At 51.5% G+C, this 19,710-nt stretch overlaps 1 protein-coding gene across 3 annotated transcripts in view; it reads left to right on the forward strand.

Annotated features, from left to right (window-relative positions):
• IGSF3 (immunoglobulin superfamily member 3) overlaps window positions 1-19,710 on the forward strand; it is a gene marked incomplete at its 5' end in the record, with an annotated part of 93,066 nt that overhangs the window by 58,369 nt on the left and 14,987 nt on the right. Inside the window, 4 exons of one of the 3 annotated variants that reach the window (XM_080802095.1) lie at window positions 2,054-2,443; window positions 3,850-3,909; window positions 6,330-6,731; window positions 10,231-10,635. In XM_080802095.1, the coding sequence (XP_080658221.1) occupies window positions 2,054-2,443; window positions 3,850-3,909; window positions 6,330-6,731; window positions 10,231-10,635 (1,257 nt within the window). The remainder of the gene's footprint in view (window positions 1-2,053; window positions 2,444-3,849; window positions 3,910-6,329; window positions 6,732-10,230; window positions 10,636-19,710) is intronic. The other 2 variants (XM_080802096.1, XM_080802097.1) reach the window with 2 other exon arrangements.

Consider the following 19,710-nt stretch of genomic DNA (forward strand, 5'->3'; position numbering starts at 1 on the left):
AGGAAGGCGTCATGGAACCCAAGGGAGGAGAGTGGGTCCCGCTGAAACCTGCTTGAGAGAAGCCTTTGGTGCGATGGGTCGGGGTCAGGGCGGGCAGGGGAATCACCGTGGACATTTGCTAAGACAGTGAAGTGTGGGAGAGGGGCCAGAAGCCAAACTTCAGGGAGCTGAAGAGTGAGGGGCATTGGAAAAAGCAGAAATCAATTTCTGGAGGTGTAATTGACTGGGCATCATCCCCAAGGACCAGCTCCACAGGAAGGCGGTGGTATGCTGTAAGTCTTGTGTTTTTAACCTGGGAACGGCAAGCTTCACCAAACCATGGGTCGTCCCGCAAGAGTAGAAGAGTCTCTGGTTGCCACAAGTAGAAAGCCACAGGTATAGCCAGCCTAACTCTGAGGAAATGGAAACGGAAAGTTCTGAGGTCTCAGGCACCTGTTTGCATGCCTTCCGTGCCATTTATCTAGAAGGTGTGCCTTTTTTTCCTCTTTTTTTAAAAATCATTGATGTCAAGTGACTGTCATTGAGTTTACCACAGAGCCACTGTCTGGACGATAACACAGGCACAGTTCCCTTTTGGTGTGTCCCTTTCGGGCAGGGGGTGACAGAGCGAAACGCACTTCAGTTCCCACCTCGTAGGACTGGTCTTTGAGGAAGGAGAAGCTGAGGCAGCAGCTGTCCCCTGGGAGGCGAGCCCCTGGGAGTCGTTGATTTGGGTTTGCTTTGTCAGGAATTTGGGATCCTAAAGGAAGGAGTTAATTTGCTGAAGAATATGGGTGTTTGGAGCAAGACACCAACCCATGTGGGAGGGAGGGGAGGTGGTTGAGAGCCTCAGGAACAGGGAGAGGAAAAGCCGAGTTTGGACTGGAAAAGAGGATGTCAAAGATGCATACTTGTGATCCCTGTGATTTCTCAAGGAAAATAGAATTTTTTTATCTGCTCAAAGGGTGCATAGGACAGGGGCACAAAAATGGGGCAAAGGTCATAAAATTAGTGGTAGAAGCTTGGAAATGCCAACATAAGGAAGGTGGTCGAGGTCAGAGCCAACAGGTCTACAAGGAGTTCAGACATACCTGGAATGTGATTTCCCATCTTCAGGGGGACAGAGCTAGACCTGAAAGAAGGAGGGACCTAGCTCTAGCCCTTCTCCCCAAGGCCCCGTGGTTCTGTGTTCTGCAAACCTTCATCCTTCATCTCAGCCCCTCCTTCTGCCATGGGTGCCCATGAGGGGCGGTGAGTGTCTCACCGTCTATGGGATGCTGTTTGTGGCCATGAGCCTTTCCCTCTCTGAGCACCCGCTCCTTCCCGGTCAGACAGCCAGCTCTCTGGAGGGAGCTTGGCTTCACTGATCATCTCAGAGGTCATTTGCTTTCAGCAGAACTTGGTATCTTCCCTCTCCCTCCTTCTCGAGATTTGATCTGACAGGTGTTGACTGGTGGAGAGACATTCATTTTCACTTTGTGGAATTTTGTGTGAGGGATTGTCATAATTACCTGTGTCTTATTTCCAGCGTGCACAGGGGGCTGAGAATATATCTCAGTTATAGGTACATTTTTGAATATTCCTTAGCACTGGGGTTAGTGCCTAGGCCCCTGTGTAACTCTGTCTCTCATATTTCCATGGTGTGGGTCCTGCCACATCGGCAGAAAACGTTTGTAGGCCTGTTGCTTAAATGGAGTTTCGGGGGGTATAGGTGAGAGCTAGACCTGGGTAAGTGATGTCAGGAATGATATTCCTTATTGACCTCTGGGGTTTAATTCTGGACATCATAGGCTACACACAGAGTCCCCTCCGTCTCAACTGGGATGATGACCCCCTTAGACTGTCTGGGTCTAGCTACTCACTTCTCTCTGAGATATTCAGGAGTTTCTCAGGTCCTCAGATCATCCCTGGGCATGGGTTGGATTTTTCTCCCAAGACTAGTGAGGATGTGCCTTCCCTGTGGTTAGCACGCCCCCAGAAGGCCCCGGTGGTGGGAATTTGTGGATACCATTGGGGTAGCTGGGGGTCCCTGTGTTCACCCAGAATGCATCCGTTTTGTTGTTGGTTTCCTTAGACAAAGAGTTCACCGTTCGGCTGGAGACCGAGAAGCGGCTGTACACGGTGGGTGAGCCGGCGGAGTTCAGATGCATCCTAGAGGCACAGAACGTTCCTGACCGTTACTTCGCTGTGTCCTGGGCCTTCAACAGCTCGCTCATCGCCAGCATGGGGCCTAATGCTGTGCCAGTCCTCAACAGTGAATTCACCCATCGGGAAGCCAGGGGCCAGCTCAAAGTGGCCAAGGAGAGCGACGGTGTCTTTGTGCTCAAGATCTACCACCTCCGCCAGGAAGACAGTGGGAAATACAACTGTCGTGTGACAGAGAGAGAGAAGACGGTCACCGGGGAGTTCATCGACAAGGAGAGCAAGCGGCCCAAGAACATCCCCATCATAGTCCTCCCCATCAGTAAGTAGAGAGATGTGCTGCCACCTCTCCTCCCCCTTCCCCCCCATCTGGTCTGTAGCTAGCATCACTGAAAAGAAGTTGGGGGACAGATGAGCTATGTGGGCGGTGGGGGTTCGTGGAACCCAAGGGTTCAGTCATCGCTGGCAGAGAAACCCGCTAATCTTTCTCTCTCCCTTCTCCAGCTTGCCTGCCCACACTTAGCACACCCCCCCCGCCCCCCAGTGACTCAGAGCACTGGGGTGTGTTTGTAGGCTGGAAGGGGCATCCCAGAGCTGAGCGTTAGCAGCCCTTTGTAAATGCTGGCTGGGCCAGCTCAGCTGGGAGGAAAATCAGGAATCTGGGAATGACTGTTTGCTCCCACATGGGAATCAAGTGCCCCGAAGAAGTGGGCAGATGCCTACCTTGAAATATCACTTACAAGGGTTGGTCTTTTATGGGAGGATTTTCAGTCATAAAGCCCCTTATTTAAAAGGATTTGCTGTCTGGGTTTTTGTGTATAAGGGTTGGCATTTCCCTAAGGGTCTCTTCCCTATTGAAGTTGTGTTTTCAAAAGTCAGTGGATGGGACTTCTCCTGTCTTCCTGGAGCATAGCCTTCCTGTGAAAGCTTAGCTGGTTTCCAAGGCTCTGGCCTGGCTCCTGTCTCCAGGGAAGCTGGCCTCATCTGGGCGGGGAGCCGTTGCGGCTGGGAACTGGGGACACTACCCGCGTTTGCTCCTACCGTGTTTACCCATCCCCTAGGATCGGGACGTTATTAACATCTCAGTTCTCTCATAGTTCTGTTTTTACTAAAAAGAGAGTTAAAGCTTACCATGCCCTGATTCTAAACAAGTGAGGTTTTTAAACTAACCTTTAACCTTTTTCTCAACTGCTCCAACTGTTCTTTCCCTTATCCTTGTTATGGTCCCTCTATGTTTTGACTTTCCCTTTTCCATTTTTAATATAGTTCTCCTCAAAAGAAGGATAAAGTAGACCGAGGGGTCTTGCCACTTTTCTCTTTTCTCACCCATGGGATTCCTTTCTTTCGTCCTTATTTCTTTATTTTTTAAAATCTCTCTCACACATCTAATTATCTCAAAATTATTTTGTTTCTTAGACTCTTTCATTTTCTTCCTTGCAATGCCTAGCATGGTGCTTTGCGTAGGGAACGTGCTTGCTGAGTATTTGCAGAGTCAAAATGGTTGAATCGAATGCCCACTCTCCTGACTGTTTTCTGTCGGTTTGTGCTTGCCTTAACCACGGACTCTCTACCTTTAAATCTGCAACTAATTCCTCGTTGTGCTGTAAAGATCCAGGGAAGGGCAGCCACGCTGTTTTACTTCCTATGTCTTTTGTACTAAGAGATTTCCCCCGACCCCTTCCAAGAACTTGTTTGATGATCTGTGGCCCTGCTATATTGCTTTTCCAGCAGATAACTGGGTAGTTAAAGTCCCTCAGCACCACCAGATCCTGCCCCAAGGCCACTTGGGTAAGTCTACCAAAGTACAGCGATCACATCGGGAATGGTGATAATACCTTGGATTTTAATGGCGCTTTTCCTTCCGAGAACCCAAGTGCTTCCGCATAGATCACTTCTTCCTGCGCTCCCACCCCTGAAATCCCTGCAGAGGCCACAATCCTATCCATCCTAGGAAGGAAGAAGCCAGAGCACTGTGCAGAGACGTGGCAGGGCCAGTCCCATGAGCGGCTGAGTGTGTGTGGCGTCAGGAATATTTGCTTCTAGCTCCAGACCCACTGCTCCGTGCTTAGCCTGTGCTGCCTCACCCACCTCCTGATGGGACATTTCACCGGCACCCGTGCCGTCAGATTCTCATTGGTCTGTCCTAGTTTTCACTTAATCCAGAGAGTTCTACACTGTCAGCTGCCTTTTTCTCAGGCCCAGGAAGGCTCGGAGCTAGTCTTAACAGGCAGTGAAGCCCCTGGGTTCTTACCTGCCTTGGCCCCGGCCCACCAGCCTGGTTTTTCTTCTCCGAGGGCCACATCTCACCGGGCGGTTCTTCCAGGCAGTCCCGACCGGAACCCAGCGAGGGCTTCTGGAAGAGTCCGCTGGGGTGGCCAAAGGGAATGGCAGGGACGCCCTGCACGTCGTTCTTCTGCTGGAGGCAAGCGAAGGGACTTGTATCGCTTCATGCGGGGTTGTCCTTTCTGCTCCCTGCGTGGAACGGTCTTGCTAGGGACGGGTCTTTAACTTAAAGAGGAATTATCACTAATGAGGATGACAAAGCGAAATAATTACCCTCCTCCAATGCTGTCAGTGTTGTGACCCCGAGAAGTCGGAACTCTTAGTGCCTCCGTTTTGCACAGGAGAAATGGAAGCGTGGGGAGGTTGAAGAAGAGCCCCAAGATTACAGAGTTAGGAAGCAGTGGGCCCAGGCCTAGCGTCCCCATCTGCTTGCCTCCAAATCCATGTTTTTAAGGCTTCTTAGTGCCGTGGATGATGGCTAACTGGGAGCCTCCCCATCTCCGTAAATCATCTTCATGTGGCTCCTGGGGAGTTGCCGTCCTGGGAAAATTCCTCTTTCCCACCCTGCCCAGATCGATTTTTCACGTGGAACAAGCCAGTCCAGAATGGAGAGCAGGCACCCTCGCCATAGCACGGACTAGCTGCGGGGGCTCGGTGCTCATCTTTGTCTGTTTCTGCCTGTGGGAGAAATACAGGGGAGAAGAGATTGATTCAACTGCGTGGTGACAGGTGTCTGTGGGTCCCCCCTCTGTGATTGGGTGTGCTGCTTAATCTGGGATTTGATTTCATTGATTGATTTTAAATCACTGTGTTTCATGTGGGTGGTGCCTAGAAAACTGAAGCCGAATTCGTTATGGTGTTTGTATTCTTTAATACTTGTGGGTTTTTAAAAACTCAGTATAGATAAAAGAATGTATGCGTAATGAAGACAGATTTGAACATCCAGGATGTTTATAAAAACCAAAGTTATTAGGAGTAGTTTATCATGATCACTGTGACCACCTTTTGGAATCCTCCAGTGTGTCGGCTGACTTAAATACGTTGTCTTATTTCCTTTTTAATCTTTAAAAAAATGCATAATAGAAATGTCACTGTCCTTATCTTAGAGACAAAGCATGTAGAGTTGAAATAATTTGACTGAGTGACGTCACCAAACTAAGTGAGTAGTGAAGGAGCGAAGGGAAGTGGATCCTTTGCCCGAACTTTGATCGGCAGGAGGTTTTGAGGTTGCAGCCATGGAACCAGGGCTGAACGTGGGTGGCAGGATGGAGAGCCAGTGGCCTTGGTCTGTTCCTCTGCGTTAATGAGAAGGATGAGAGCATACTCTCCACCCCTCTGTGAAATGAGGCGCCTGTGCCATTGTAACCCACACCCAAACAAGCTCATGTTTATCTTCCAAGTATGTCCCGTTATTTTTGTGCTGCTTGCTAATATTGCCCTGAAGGACTCTAGTGACATGTTACAGATGTCCAGCATTTATTTGCCTGCCGTGTCACCGAATGGCAGGAAGATGGAGGTGAAGCAGAATTCCACAGTCACTCAGCTTACTCAAACTCCCAAGCGGAAAAATCCTTGAACCCCAGCTGAGCAGATTCCCCGATAAATGCCTTTATGCCCCAAGCGTAAGGTCATTGCTCTGTGTTTCTTAGGATCTAATTCAGTCTCTGGTCTCAGACCCTCTTTATCCCGCACATTACCCTGGCACCCAGCTAAGGGCCTCTGAGTTTATGGATCTTGAAATCCTGGGGGGCAGTGCCCAGAAGCAGCCAGGGCTCGCAGTGGCAGCAAGTGTCTGGGGGCTTTTACCCTCCAGGTGACTGGCACCAGCATAGCATGACTTCTGCCCCCGTTCTCCTTTCCCCTCTACGGGGAAGGGGCGGGAGCGGCTAGAAAGCCACAGCGTGGCCCTCTCTCCCTCTTTCCAGAGAGCAGCATCTCTGTGGAGGTGGCCAGCAACGCCAGTGTCATCCTGGAGGGGGAGAACCTGCACTTCTCCTGCAGCGTCCGCACAGCGGGCCGGCCACAGGGCCGCTTCTCCGTCATCTGGCAGCTCGTGGACCGGCAGAACCGCCGCAGCAACATCATGTGGCTAGACCGGGACGGCACCGTGCAGCCGGGTGCATCCTACTGGGAGCGCAGCAGCTTCGGGGGCGTCCAGATGGAGCAGGTGCAACCCAGCTCGTTCAGCCTGGGCATCTTCAACAGCAGGAAGGAGGATGAGGGCCAGTACGAGTGCCATGTGACCGAGTGGGTGCGGGCTGTGGACGGCGAGTGGCAGATCGTCGGGGAACGCCGGGCCAGCACCCCCGTCTCCATCACTGCTCTCGGTAAGGCAGCATCTGGTGGTCTTTCTGTGGGATGGTGGGGAGACTGCTCCCCTGTCAAGAACCTCACCCTGACTTCCATCAGAGTTCTGGCAGGAAACGGTGGCACCTTCTGAAGGGTTTAATTAAAGGGCCTGTTACCAAAGTGTGGGTAGAGTTGCAGGGCCTTGGGGACTGGTGGCAGCTGGGGGCACTCACCCTTCCTGGGTCCGCATGGAAGGAGTGAAGTTGGAAGAACTCTGGCCACGGGATTGAGGCCACCCAGCAGGAGTGGTGGCCCCAGGTGGAGGAATGTGGCCACGGCCAAAACCAGCCGCCCCCCAGAGCAGAGCCTCTCTCGCCTGCCCCCAGGCTCTCCTGCCCTGCAGCCCAGGGGCTCAGCCCTTCTCAAAAGGCCAGAGCAGCACATACAAGGGTAGAAAATACCTCTTTTTGTCCTTTATTTAGCATTTACTATGTTCCTGGCTGAGTCTAAGCACTTAAGCTCAATTGTCCCTTTGAATTTTCACCTAGCCAAGAGCTAAACCCAATTTAACAAGGAAACTGAGTGAGAAGGGTTACCTCATATGCCCAGGGCCACAGCTTTTAAAGGACAGACCCATCATCCAGACCAGGGAAGCCAAGAGTCTCTCCATTTTTCTTTCAAAGCCTGTGCTTTCATCTCTTTCTCTATAAGGCACCTTCTTAGGAAAGCCACTTCCTCATTAGCATGAAATTAAAAGATACCTTGAGATTTGCTAAAACCAGAGAATTAGATTTGCTTCTCACGGGGCCGTGAAGGAGGCTTCTATCAATGTTTATCTGCCTAATATGATCAGCATATTAAATTGTAAAAGGCCAGTTGGCTACTTGTTGTCTTGTTAGGTCTTCCTGTTTATGAGGACAGCTGTGACATCAGCTGTCCTCAGTGGCTTTGTGTCCCACTCCCTGGGACCACATGTCCACTCTCCTCATAGGTAGAGCTGGTGGCACCTTTAGACACACACCCATAATGATGGCAGCCCCGGCTGGTTTTTCCCTCAATGGACTACTCTATCCTCCCCACCCAAGATTACAAATACACTTTTTTTTCCTAAAAGCTTAATCCCCAAGACTGGCCTGCTTCTTGCAGTCATCATATTGCTCAGATTTCCGTCTGTGGAAACTTCGTCCACTGGTTGAGTTTGGCTCAGTCGGCACCAGTGTGGACCTTTGGGGATGCCACCTGAGAGGAAACGTCTGACTTTCCAGTCACGGGCATTTTTCCCCACATCGTGAAGATAGGGACATCCAAGGAGTGGTTAACATTCATCCGGAGCACTTCTCCAGAGGTCACCTCACAGAATCTGCTAATCCCCCGAGAATTTTCCTTCTCACCTTATGTCTGTGCTTCTCACAGTCAGGGTCACCAGGGGCTCTGACCTGGGATCCCAGGGCTTGGTTCTACTTCCCTGTTCTCTACCTCTGAGGCGCCTCTGGCCAGAGCCATAGTTAGGGCGGCCCAAGGTGGTAGGGCAGGGAGAGTGAGGGCACTGTGGGTCACGTTGCCTGTCAGTCTAGATCATGACCCACATGAGTTTTCATATTGGTGCAGTTAGGTACGGCCGGCTCTCAGCAGGCGCCCCGGGAAGATGACAGGTGGGAACACTCTCCAGCCACCCTGGCCCATCGTAACCATTCATTTAGAGTAAGCCGGCTGCCCCGTGCTCCGTGATCCTGGCGTGTGCTCTGTCAAGCCTGGACAGAGTCCCTTGCCTGGAGAAGCTCTCTCCCCTTAGGGTGTTGAGGCCAGGAACCCCTGGTCATGGCCTCTCCCTGAAGTCCTATGTTCCCCCACCCTCGGGGCAACATATACTGCACGCAGAGACCCAAGTGACCACCACAACCACTTCAGGCTTAAGGCTGGGTCTCTGGGTCTTAACTTTTTTTTAAAGGATACATAAAGATAGCTTATGAAATCCAAACTGAAAATCCAGAGTTTTCAGCAGATTATGCCGACCTATTTGCTGTTTAACCACCCCACACAAATCTAAAAAACTCATTCTGTGCCCGGTCTTTTACCCACAGAATCTGAAGTACTTTCCTTTATGTACATTTTATTTCTTCAACAAATGACATATATGACAGAATAGGGCATGGGCCAGGTACTATTCCATGCCAAGTATGTTGCAAAATATTAACTCATTTCATCCTCACAAGGACCCATTTTACGGTGGGGAAGTAGAGGTGGAGAGAAGTGAAGTAACTTGCTGCAGTCACATAGCTAGAAAGTGTCACCGTCGTACATCTGGTTCAGGGGTCTGTGCCTTTAACCCCTTCCCGTAGACAACACCACCTGACTGCCACTGGCTAGCAGCTTGACTGTGGGCAGTTCATTTCACTTCTCCATGCCCCTTCCTTACCCATAAGAAATGGATGGTGCGCCTTCTTGTCCTACGAGGTCATTTTGAGGATTCAGTGAAGTGTGGCGGAAGCACAGCCATTGGCAGCATGCCTGGCGCACGGCGCTCCGTAAATGCTGGCTGGCTCTGGTTTTATGATCACAACCAGTGTATTAATATTAAGTAGTGTTTCAAGGTGAGGGAAGTCAGAAAGCCCCCCATTGAGGAGCTGGTGTCAGGGACTAGTCAGCTGGCCGTCCGTGAGGAGTATTGGGAGCCACACAGCCTACTGTGACGGCAGAAGCCCACCTCACCCCGAGTCCCCACCTGCTCGAGGTCTGGCCACGTGCTGTGGCTCCCTCACTGCCCATCTCCCTTGAATTTCACAAGGAAGGTGAAAGAAGGACGGGTGAGCGAACCTCCACTGCCCGGCCCAGGAATGTGGGACGTGTCCTGCCACCTGCCCTCACGTTCTCCAGGCCTGATATGCTGCAGACCAGACAGGGGAGGCGTCGAGGCTGGAGGCTGTGTCCACCTTGAAGGCAATGAATGAAGTTGGCTTGGGGGCTTTTTTCCCCTGGGTTTTTTTTTTGTTTTTTTTTTTTTTTAAGATTTTGTATTTTGGAGAGAGAGCACAAGCAGGGGGAGCTGCAGGCAGAGGGAGAGGGAGCAGCAGACTTCCTACTGAGCAGGGAGCCCGATGCAGGGCTCGATCCCAGGATCCTGAGATCATGACCTCAGTCGAAGGCAGACGCTTAACTGACTGAGCAACCCAGGCACCCCTTTTCTCCTGTTTTAGCCTGGGATCCCAAGATTTCTAGGATGGGCTCTCCCTACAAACCTCAGTTCCTGCGAGGGGACCGATGAGAGGCACATGGAGATGAAGGTTTCACTGGGAAGAACTTGCTCAGTGCTGCTCAAGGAGAGTTGCCTCTGGCCTCTGTCTGCAGGGTCTTGTGACCTTCTGGGCCTGTGCTTCCATGTGAGAGCCAAAGTAGCCGTGGCCCGGGCATCAGGAGAGACCCAGAGCCTTGGTTGTGCTCCATTTGCTTTACCAGGAGTCCCATCGCTGTGGCACACTGCCCCGAGAAAGCCAGGTGTCCCCCTCCCTCCCACAGCTGGAGTCTCTGCTCTCTCCATAGAAATGGGCTTCGCTGTCACAGCTATCTCCCGCACACCGGGCGTGACCTACAGTGACTCCTTCGACCTGCAGTGCATCATCAAACCCCACTACCCGGCCCGGGTCCCCGTGTCAGTGACGTGGCGGTTCCAGCCGGTAGGCACCCTCGAGTTCCATGACCTGGTGACCTTCACCCGGGATGGAGGAGTCCAGTGGGGGGACAGGTCCTCCAGCTTCCGAACCCGAACGGCCATCGAGAAGGCCGAGTCAAGCAACAATGTGCGCCTAAGCATCAGCCGGGCCAGCGACACGGAGGCGGGCAAGTACCAGTGTGTGGCCGAGCTGTGGCGGAGGAATTACAACAACACCTGGACGCGGCTGGCCGAGCGGACCTCCAACCTCCTGGAGATCAGGGTGCTGCAGCCAGGTCAGCAGCATGGGGGGTGGGGGGGTGGGGGGGACATGAGGGCAGGGGGTGGGGCAGGGGCTTGCCATGGGTGCCAGCACGTGGGGACGGAGAGGGGATGCACATCGAGCCCTCAGTGGTCCTGCTTTGTAGCTGCAGAAATTTCAGATCCAAAGGCGGCTGTAAGAGGACAATTTGCTGGTCTGGCTGGTCCATGGCTGACCTCTTACCCGGTTCATTTTCTCCCTATGTTTGGTTTAGGTCGTTGTTTCTGAACCATTTGAGGGTCACTGGCAGGGGTCGGGTCTCCTGCCTCTAGGTCCTACAATGTGTGCCTCCTAAGAACAGGGACCCTCTCCTGTCCAACCAGGACACTGCTGTTGGACCGGGGAATTCAACACCACTGCGGGATGCTACCAGCATTTCCCCTGTCGTCCCTATGATGTCCTTTATAGTTTTTCTTCTTTTCTTCCTTCCAAACCAGGATCCAATCAGGGATTGTAAACCACTTTTAGTTGTCTTTTTAGACTCTCTTTACTTAGTGTCATCTCCTAAATTCTTGCGACAGCACCATGGAGGAGGGACCATTGTCCCCTGTTGGCTGCTAAGGAATGTTGAGCGCGACAGGGACGAGAGAGTCCCTTACTGAGTTATTTCCCTCGTGGCAGGTGCTTAGGGTCACTGGTTTTATGAGCCTTTCACAAGCCCAGGAAAGACTGTGACTCACCCAGGGTCACGCAGCTGGTAAAGGGTGGACCCAGGGTTTGAATGCTTGTGTTTTTTCCCCCATGCCCTTTCCCGAGGTGGGAGAGGGGAGTGGTTATTCCTTCATTGGACCTTTTCCTAATGCACGGGAGGGGTTAGGTATCTGTGCTTTCTTGGTTTCCCTGGTGTGTATCCCGTCTCCTCCTTGGCTGGAAGCTGGTGGAAGGTGGAGCCCAGGCTATGGGCCCAGCTTCCCTGCCATGGCCACTGGGCCCCTAAGTAGGAAAGGGCAGGCACCCTCGCTGTGAAGGGTGGTGTGGATGAGATGTGACTTGCAAAGACGACTTTCTGACTTTGTGACCCGCCCATTTTGCAAAGATGGTTTGAATGCCTGCAAAGAGGATTTTTCTACCCACTCACCAACCTGGTCTGCTCCACCACGTCATATGGTGACAGTGGTATTGTCTGAGCTTCCCCTTGGCCTCTTCTAACCCCAAGAAAGCCCTGTTCTGCACCAGAGTTTGGAAGAAGCAAGTTGTATAAATGATGGGAAGGGGTTCCTTGAGCAGTTACAGCCTAAGCCCGGGCAGCAAGAAGCTCAGAGAAGATGCTTGCTGCTTAAGTCGATTTTTGGGTTAATGGAGGGTTAAGCAGAGACCCCATTTTGTATGACCTCTTGTTGTGGAAATGCCTAGGGACACACTTGCTTGTCTCACTGACTAGGACATTCTAGTTGTAATTGTGCATTTTGTGGTCTCCTCTGGCCCTCAAGCTCGCTGTTGTGAGCCACGGCGCCCGTCACATGTTTCTGTAGCTGTAGAAGGTAGGTTCAGGGCTGACCCCAGGACCTTGCCTGACATTGCCTTTTTGAATCAGTTCCTAATACTTGCTTGCTTCTGTCCCTGTTTGGAATCTAAGGCTGGAGCACGTAAGGGAAGGCTCAGGAATTAGCTCAGCAAAGGTTCGTGTTATTTGGATTTCGATGAACTTAAGGTGTTACTAAAGAGAATAAGGGGTAGAAATGTGTTAAGTTCCTCTTGGGAGCCAGGCTTTGTCCTTAGTAGCACCTCTGTGAAAAATTCATCCAACACTGAAACAATGGAGATGTTCGTGTCTGTGTTGTGGTTTCTCTGTGGAGAAACTCAGGCTCCCAGTAGCTTAGGATGCACGATGGCAGTGAACCAGCTTGGGAAGTGGAAAACCGAGCTTGCTGGGGCTGGTGGGCCTCGGTCTCCTCCGCTTCCAGAGGTCTCTCCATTTTCCGTCACACCATCTCATTCCTCCTGGGTGGAAAATGTAGCTGGAGAGCTAGGGGTGAGGGTCTGCTCTGAGGCCTGTCTCGGGTCTCTGTGGCTTGTGCTGAACTAGTCTGTGGAGCGAGAAGGGGCAGCCGTGGCGCAGGAGCCTGTGGGGAGGGGCTGTGGGTCACGTGGCCTGTGCTCCGAGGTGAGCAGGGATGTGCCCCCTCTGCTGCCAGGTCCTCTGGGGGCTGCAGAGAGCCCAGTGGGTGCTGGGGCTGCACACCACCGCCCAGGGAGTGGCTGACACACGAGGGAGAGTCCATCCCTCTTAATGTTACCATCTCTCCTCTATTAAATATTTATGCAGTTAGCACTTCATCTTTCCCAAAGAGCTTTATGGTCGTTTTTTCCTTCCCCCCCCACACACTTGGGTTGGTACTGAGCCTTCATGGTGGGGGGTGGGGCAGGCAGGGGAAGTAGAAGTGGAAAATACCAGAGGGCTGACTGTGTCAGACTCTTGGCGTGTGTGATCTCGTGTCGTCTTCACCCGCTACCCTGGGAGGAGGCTCTTGCTGTCCCACTTTATCAGTGAAGTCACTGAGGCTCACAGAGGTTCTGACTTGCCCAAATCAAGTAAGTGGTGGGGGCAGGGGAGGTTGGGATTTGAACCCATGTGTGCCTTGTTAAAAAGCAGTGGGGTTGGATGATGAAAGGGGGACTTTGACTTTCTTTAAGGCCATATCGTCAGAGATCATACTTAATGCATTGAGTTAACAGCCTCATTAATAGAAAGAAGTTTATCTTTGGAGCTGGCTGACGGGGAGTCTCACAGCACAGGTGGTTGTAGCACTGAGAACAGTGACAACGACACAGCAGCTCATCTTTATGGAGCGTTTCTTGTGTGTGTTTGTCACCAGCCTGAATGCTTTATATGCAGTAGCTTCCTTGGTTCTCACAATACCAGGTTTCACCCATTTTATAGACGAGGACACGGACAGAGACATTAAATAAATTATCCAGTGATCCATAATAAGAAGCAGAAGCAAGATGCAAATCCAGACAGGCAGTCTGGCTCCACAACCCAAGCTCTTAATTTGATTATATTCCATATTTTCTAGGCAATTTTTTTTTTCTTCTCAGGGATCCTCTTCGGTACCAGGTACTTTTATTTGACTTCACCTCTCTCTGGTTTACCGTCCATGATTTCCTGACACCCATTAGTAAATACTTCAATTTGTTTTTTTCAAGTTGGGGCTATGAGGTGCCCGTAGAGGTTCTAGTCTGCTAATGGTGAAGGATTTTAACTGACGTCTCCTCTAACGCCCATTTCTTCAAACTTCTGCCACAAGATGGCTCCTAAGACCTGGGGATACCAGAGCTCAGAACCAGCCTGGGCTTCCCTTCTTTTTGCTCTCCCACCAGTCCTTACCCCTCAAAATAGTCCTCTTATCCCGGCTCTGGTGTTTTCCATAGGCGTGTCCCCACCCCCCAACACCTGCCACCAGCCCCTTTTAAGAATATTTTGTCAAATATTCTTATTTCAACAGAATCACAGAGAAACCCAGGGACTGTTGGCTCTCTCATGCTGGTCCATGTGTCAGCCTCTCACTGTTCATGTCACCTGCTCCCAAAGGGCTGTGTGTGATCTGTGCCCCAGACTGGTCCTTGCCAGGGCCACCTGCTGGCCTGACCACATCACAGGTATTTGATGCATTAAAATCTCTGGCTGGATGGCACGATCGATCGTGGATCTATCATTGACCATTCTTTTTACTTACTTCCTGCTCCATCTGCGCGTACCCAAGGAGCTCTTCGAGGAATGCCATCACTCCCATTTTGTTGATTTAGATTAGACTGACTCCCATCGATCACAGAGTGTGACCCCCATGGGGCATTTAGGCAAGACTTTAAGCCAGTTCAACAAATTCGATTCCTCACTCTTAATCAATTTTTTTCTCTTTTAATTTCCAAGCATCGCTTTGCTTTCTTCTGATTTTCTTTAGCACCAAAAAACACCTCCAATCACATATTCCTAAATACAGAAGCAATAAGGGAAATGTCAGCACTCATTTTCCAAGTGTTTACGACCCTCTCTCGGTCTGGCTATTAAATATTGCACATTCAAATTGACAGAGCAATAAACAAGCTTCCAAGAGGAGAGCCTCCGGTGTAGAAAGCCGACTTGTCAGTGGGTGTATTCTGCTGGGATTTTACTGATGGGTAGTCAGGATGAATATTTAATACCCTGTGGATGCTGCCAAATCCGTTTTCTCCAGTTTCTTACTGCTGACCTGGCAGATTGGGAGGGCTGAGCGCTTTTTTCTTTGACTTGCATGGGTCCAGGGCATGTGAACAGTGGCTGTCCTTGTCATAGTCTGGTAAGTGACAGCCCGCCTCATCCCAAGTGGGATTGGCCCCTGCTTTCTTTTAGGAGAACCAGAGGTTCATTCTCCTGGCATGCCGGGTGCATGTGGCTTCTGCCTGCTGGGGGCTCAGAGACAGTGAGCAGGAGTGCCAGAGCCCTAGGGGAGTCCCCCAGCCCTCCCCCACCTCCTCAGGCCCCGTTGTCATGGTGACGCCAGGTGCACCTGTTTGCAAGCAGAGCATAAGGGTCACTGCTCTGTCTGCAGACAGGTAAGACAGACAGGGTATGTCTGGGTGACTCCTCATTAGCCGCTTCCGCTTCCAAACTTTTGCTGCTCTCTCCTCGCTCCTCCCTCCCGCTGCCTTCTGCAAGCACGTTTGAGCACCTACTGTGTGCCAGTTTCCATGCTCGGTACTGCAGCTGCAGACAGGGGCATGTCCTCATTCCTGCCTGGCAGGCTGTCCTGCAGCCTGGGAAGATGTCGAAGCTCGGGGAGGAGTCACAGGGATGGTGGGAGGGCCGGCCTGGTGGTGGGCAGTGGGACAGTTCAGGCTTGGAACAGCGTGTACAGAGAACATCATGGAGGGAGGAAGCAGCACGCATGTTTTGATGTGACTGAAACATGGGGTCACGGAGGACTCTGGCCCCAGGTATGTGGGCTAGGGCCAAGGGAGCCCCTTTTAGACACCAAAGTGTGGAGGGTCATCACGTGTGATGGTTAAAAGCAAGGACAGACCAGGCAGCCTGCGTTTGAATCTGGGCTCTACCACTTACCAGCAGGGTGACCTTGGCCAGTATCTCTAAATTTGGGATAAAGATACTTATTTCATAGATCTGGTGGGGAGCAAATAGCCAATATTTATGAAGTGCTTACAACAGTGCTTAGCACATAGAAAGGAATCTATGAATTGGTTAAATAACATTTTCTAATCTGAGCAATCAGGAGTTCTGATGGTGCTCAGATCATATCCTTTTGATGACAATTCAGAATAGTCCCTTTACTACTCTTAAAATGAAATTCCTAGACAGTATAACATTCCTACTCACATAACCTTTAGAAATGGTTACAGTGCCCTAATTGTGGGATAAAGGATGAATGTTTTTGAAAAGGAGTTCATAGCACAGTGACTCCGTGCGCAGGGACAGCTACACTGGGCGGACACGCCGCCGCTCTGTCCCTAGAGACACCGACCGACTGTCAGGCCCGTCAGCCCCAGCAGCGCTGCTCTCCCCGACATGCTTTCTGAAATCCTGAGCAACTCTTGCTGCAATGTGGAACAAAACAAAGGAAAATCCTCCCTTCGTTTACCTGGCATATATTAAAACTATGCAAAATTTTTAAAAAAGTCTTGTGATAGCAAAATGAAAGTAGGTTTTAGGCTCAGGGACGGAGGCGTTTTCCCCCACATGAATGTCATTTGAAAGTCACGCAGGACAGAGCCAGAGGTTTGGGGCCCAGAGCCATCCCAGGCCTGGGTTTGCATCTATCCCTGGCCCTCATCCACTCAGCAACCCCCACCCCCACTTCCAATCAACGTGACAAAGAAAGACCTGCCCACAGATTTCGCTGACATCTGCTGAAAACTGTGGTCCTGAGGAGCCCCAAGCAGGCCCCAAGCTGGGAGCAGCAAGCTCCTGTTTGCACTTAGGAAGCTCCCCCTGGTTCAGGGCGGGGGCTGGAGAGCTCCCTTGCAGGCCGAGTATGGCCAGCCAGAGATTCTAGGGGTCAAGTAGGGCCTGACCGTGGGGGGAGAGAAGAGCAGGGGCTTAGGATAGAGGGACTGTAGGGTATAGTAACTGCTTGACTGGCATGTGTCTTTGCCGTCTCTTTTGCCTCTCCTGAGGGAGGGTGCGACACGCACACACACACACACACACACACACTCATTCCTCCCCCATAGCTTTCCCTCCTCGCCTGACTTGCTCCCCTCAACTTGACAGACTTCTGCTGTCCAGCCACTGGCCCTGTCTGCACCTCACTGTTGTGATCGCTGTCACCTGTCTTTAGTAAGCCCAGTGTTCCTCCTCTCTCCTCTCTCCTCTGCTCCTTCACTGCCTCCTCACTTGTCCCTCTGGCCCTGCGCACCCCCGTACAGAAACTGCTGTCTCCTGGGTTACCTGCGGCCACCTCACGGCCACACCCGTGTCTTCTCTGACTCACCGTGCCTCCCACTTGGCTGGAGGGCTGGTGAGGCTGCAGCTCGCCGGGCCCCACCCCCAGCTTTTTGGTTCGGTGGTCTCAGCAAGTCCCCAGGTGATGCTGATGTCGGAGGGCCCCACAAGGCCCCAGATGGCCCCCTGAGAGCCGCAGACGGTCAGCATCTGGTATGCATCCCAGGCCCCTTGCTGACCGGTGGAGGCTTACTTTTCTGACCTCACCTGCAGAACTGACCGCTTGCTCTCCCTGACTGTGGTGCGCCAAACAGTTCTCACCTTTGCTCCCCTGTCCCCTCTCTCTTGGGTGCCCTCTCTCTCCCTTCCTGTGCCTGGGCAGCACCTACTCATTTGTTTTTCAAGGGCTGGCTGAGCTCAGATGTCGCACACTTTGTGAAATGTGCTGTCCCTCCTGTCGCAGTCGGGATTAAACGCCTCTCCTTTAGATCCCCATACCTCCAAGAAAAGATCAGTCACCTATTTATTCAATCACCCATTTCTTAATTTGTTTAGCAAATGGTTGGGTCACAGTCCTTGGCCTTCAGATACTTATAATTTTGTAGGAAACAAAAGGCCTTTAGAAAACGAACCTCAGCATGAGACAGGCTGTAAGAGCTCTTGCAGGGTGTAAAGAAATCCTTTACTGATGGAAGAAAGGAATTCAGGGCAGGGGCTTGGGGGATGGCATACAAAACAGGGTCTGCAGAATGGGTGGGTTGGCCAGTGAAGCCACAGCTCTCCCTGGCTGCTGAGTTCCCCCAGACACCTCTCGCGGCCTTCCACCTGTCCTTGCTGTCACACAGCCACCTCTCCCAGAATGCCAAACCCAGGATCCCGCCCCATGAAAGGCCTAGGAAAGACTCTCCAGGCGCACAAAGAAAGGGCCCTTCGCTCAAACAGGGCACAGCACGGCCCTGGGAGCCTGAGGCGCCCCCTGGAGGCAGCACCCACCTGAGCCTGGGCTGGCAGATGGGGCCTCGCTCCCAGCCTCTCTTCCTGCCCCTACCCCCTGCTGACTCCCAGTTGGGGATTAACCCAGCCTTTGCCCCTGGCTTTCCCATCACCTGTGTGCTGTCTCCCTCCCAAAATCCATTCATTCATGGGGCTCTGTCTGGGGATTCTCAGGCTCTAGGGTTCATGTGAATCACCCAGGGATCTTGTTAGAGGCAGATTCTGAGTCAGTGGTGGGGCGGTTGGTGGGGGGGTCTGGGAATCTGCATCTCTGTCTTCCCAGGCAACGCCGGGCCCAGGCCAGGGGCTGCGCGTCTAGTAGAAAGTTTTCCACTTTGTTTGACAGTTCTGGATCTCATGGTGTGCTTTGAACGTGGCACCGAACCCAGAGACCAAAATGAAATGGAAGTAGTAAAAATGTAAATAAACTCTTGCTAAATTTTCTACAGACCATTGCGTTTAGGCTGCACAATACTCCTATGAGGTATTGTCATCACACGGATGAAAATTCCACCAGTCCTAGGGCACCTGGGTGGCTCAGTTGGTTAAGGACTGCCTTCGGCTCAGGTCATGATCTCAGGGTCCTGGGATGGAGCCCCACATCCAGCTCCCTGCTCAGGAGGGAGTGTGCTTCTCCTTCTGACCTTCCCTCTCTTATGCTCTCTCTTCCTCATTCTCTCTCTCATAAATAAATAAATAAAATCTTTTTTTTTTTTTTTAAAGAAAATTCTACTATCCTAAAGTGGGCTGCGTCCCCTCCCCACGAAGAATGATGGTGCAGGCAGGCTTCCTACTGCCCAGGGCAGTACCAGACAGGACTCCTGAGATCTTCCTAGTTAGGCATGGGGGCTGCGGGCTCTCCTGGGCTTCAGGCAAGGCCCTCCCTGCCCTTGAGATGGGGAAGGAAATTCCAAGCACAGAATAGGAGCTGACCCCTTGCCCACCTGTCAGGCAGGCACCACATTTCAAAAGTGCCTCTCTTTCAAGCTTTTCAACACTTCACAATATTTTGACATGGCAAGGAAAGAAAAAATGGAAATGCTTTAAAACATCTTCCTTCCTTGGATTCTTGTTCTCCGACCACGTGACCGAATTGAGGCTTAGTCATAGGATTTCAGTTTAACATATGCAGTTACTATAGCAATTGAGGTTTCCTTAGTAACAGTTGCAAAAATAATCTGGCCCCAATTAATAATACATTTTAAAGCTCTTTCTACTCTACACTGAACAACCCAGTTTTTTGGACAAGAACCAGATAATTCAGGTGGTATCATTTGTGCTGATATAGATATCATTTGCATGTGGTGAATTGGGTTGGAAGGGAATGAAAAGGGAGCTGGTTGTTTCAAGTATTGTAGGAATCGGATCTGAAAAGTCGACTGGCAAGCTAAATGCATCTAGTTTGCAGAGCTGGGAAGCTTACTGGTAAACCCTGCCCTGGATTCCTGTGTACCCTGGAGGACTTTGTGTGTTTGAAGAAGGGAGCAGGCTGGGGACTAGGCTTGTTTACAAAAAAGACAAAAAGAAGGGTGGGGCGTGGGACGTAGAATCTCTCTCTCTCTTATTGGTGTGTTCTTTTTTTTTTTTTTTAGAGAGGGGGGAAGAGGTGGGGGTGGGGAGGAGCAGAGGGAGAGGAAGAGAGAGAATCTTAAGCAGACTCCAAGCCCAGCATGGAGCCCT

The sequence above is a fragment of the Martes martes genome (genome assembly GCF_963455335.1).
Source record: "Martes martes genome assembly, chromosome: 4".
NCBI lineage: Eukaryota > Metazoa > Chordata > Mammalia > Carnivora > Mustelidae > Martes > Martes martes.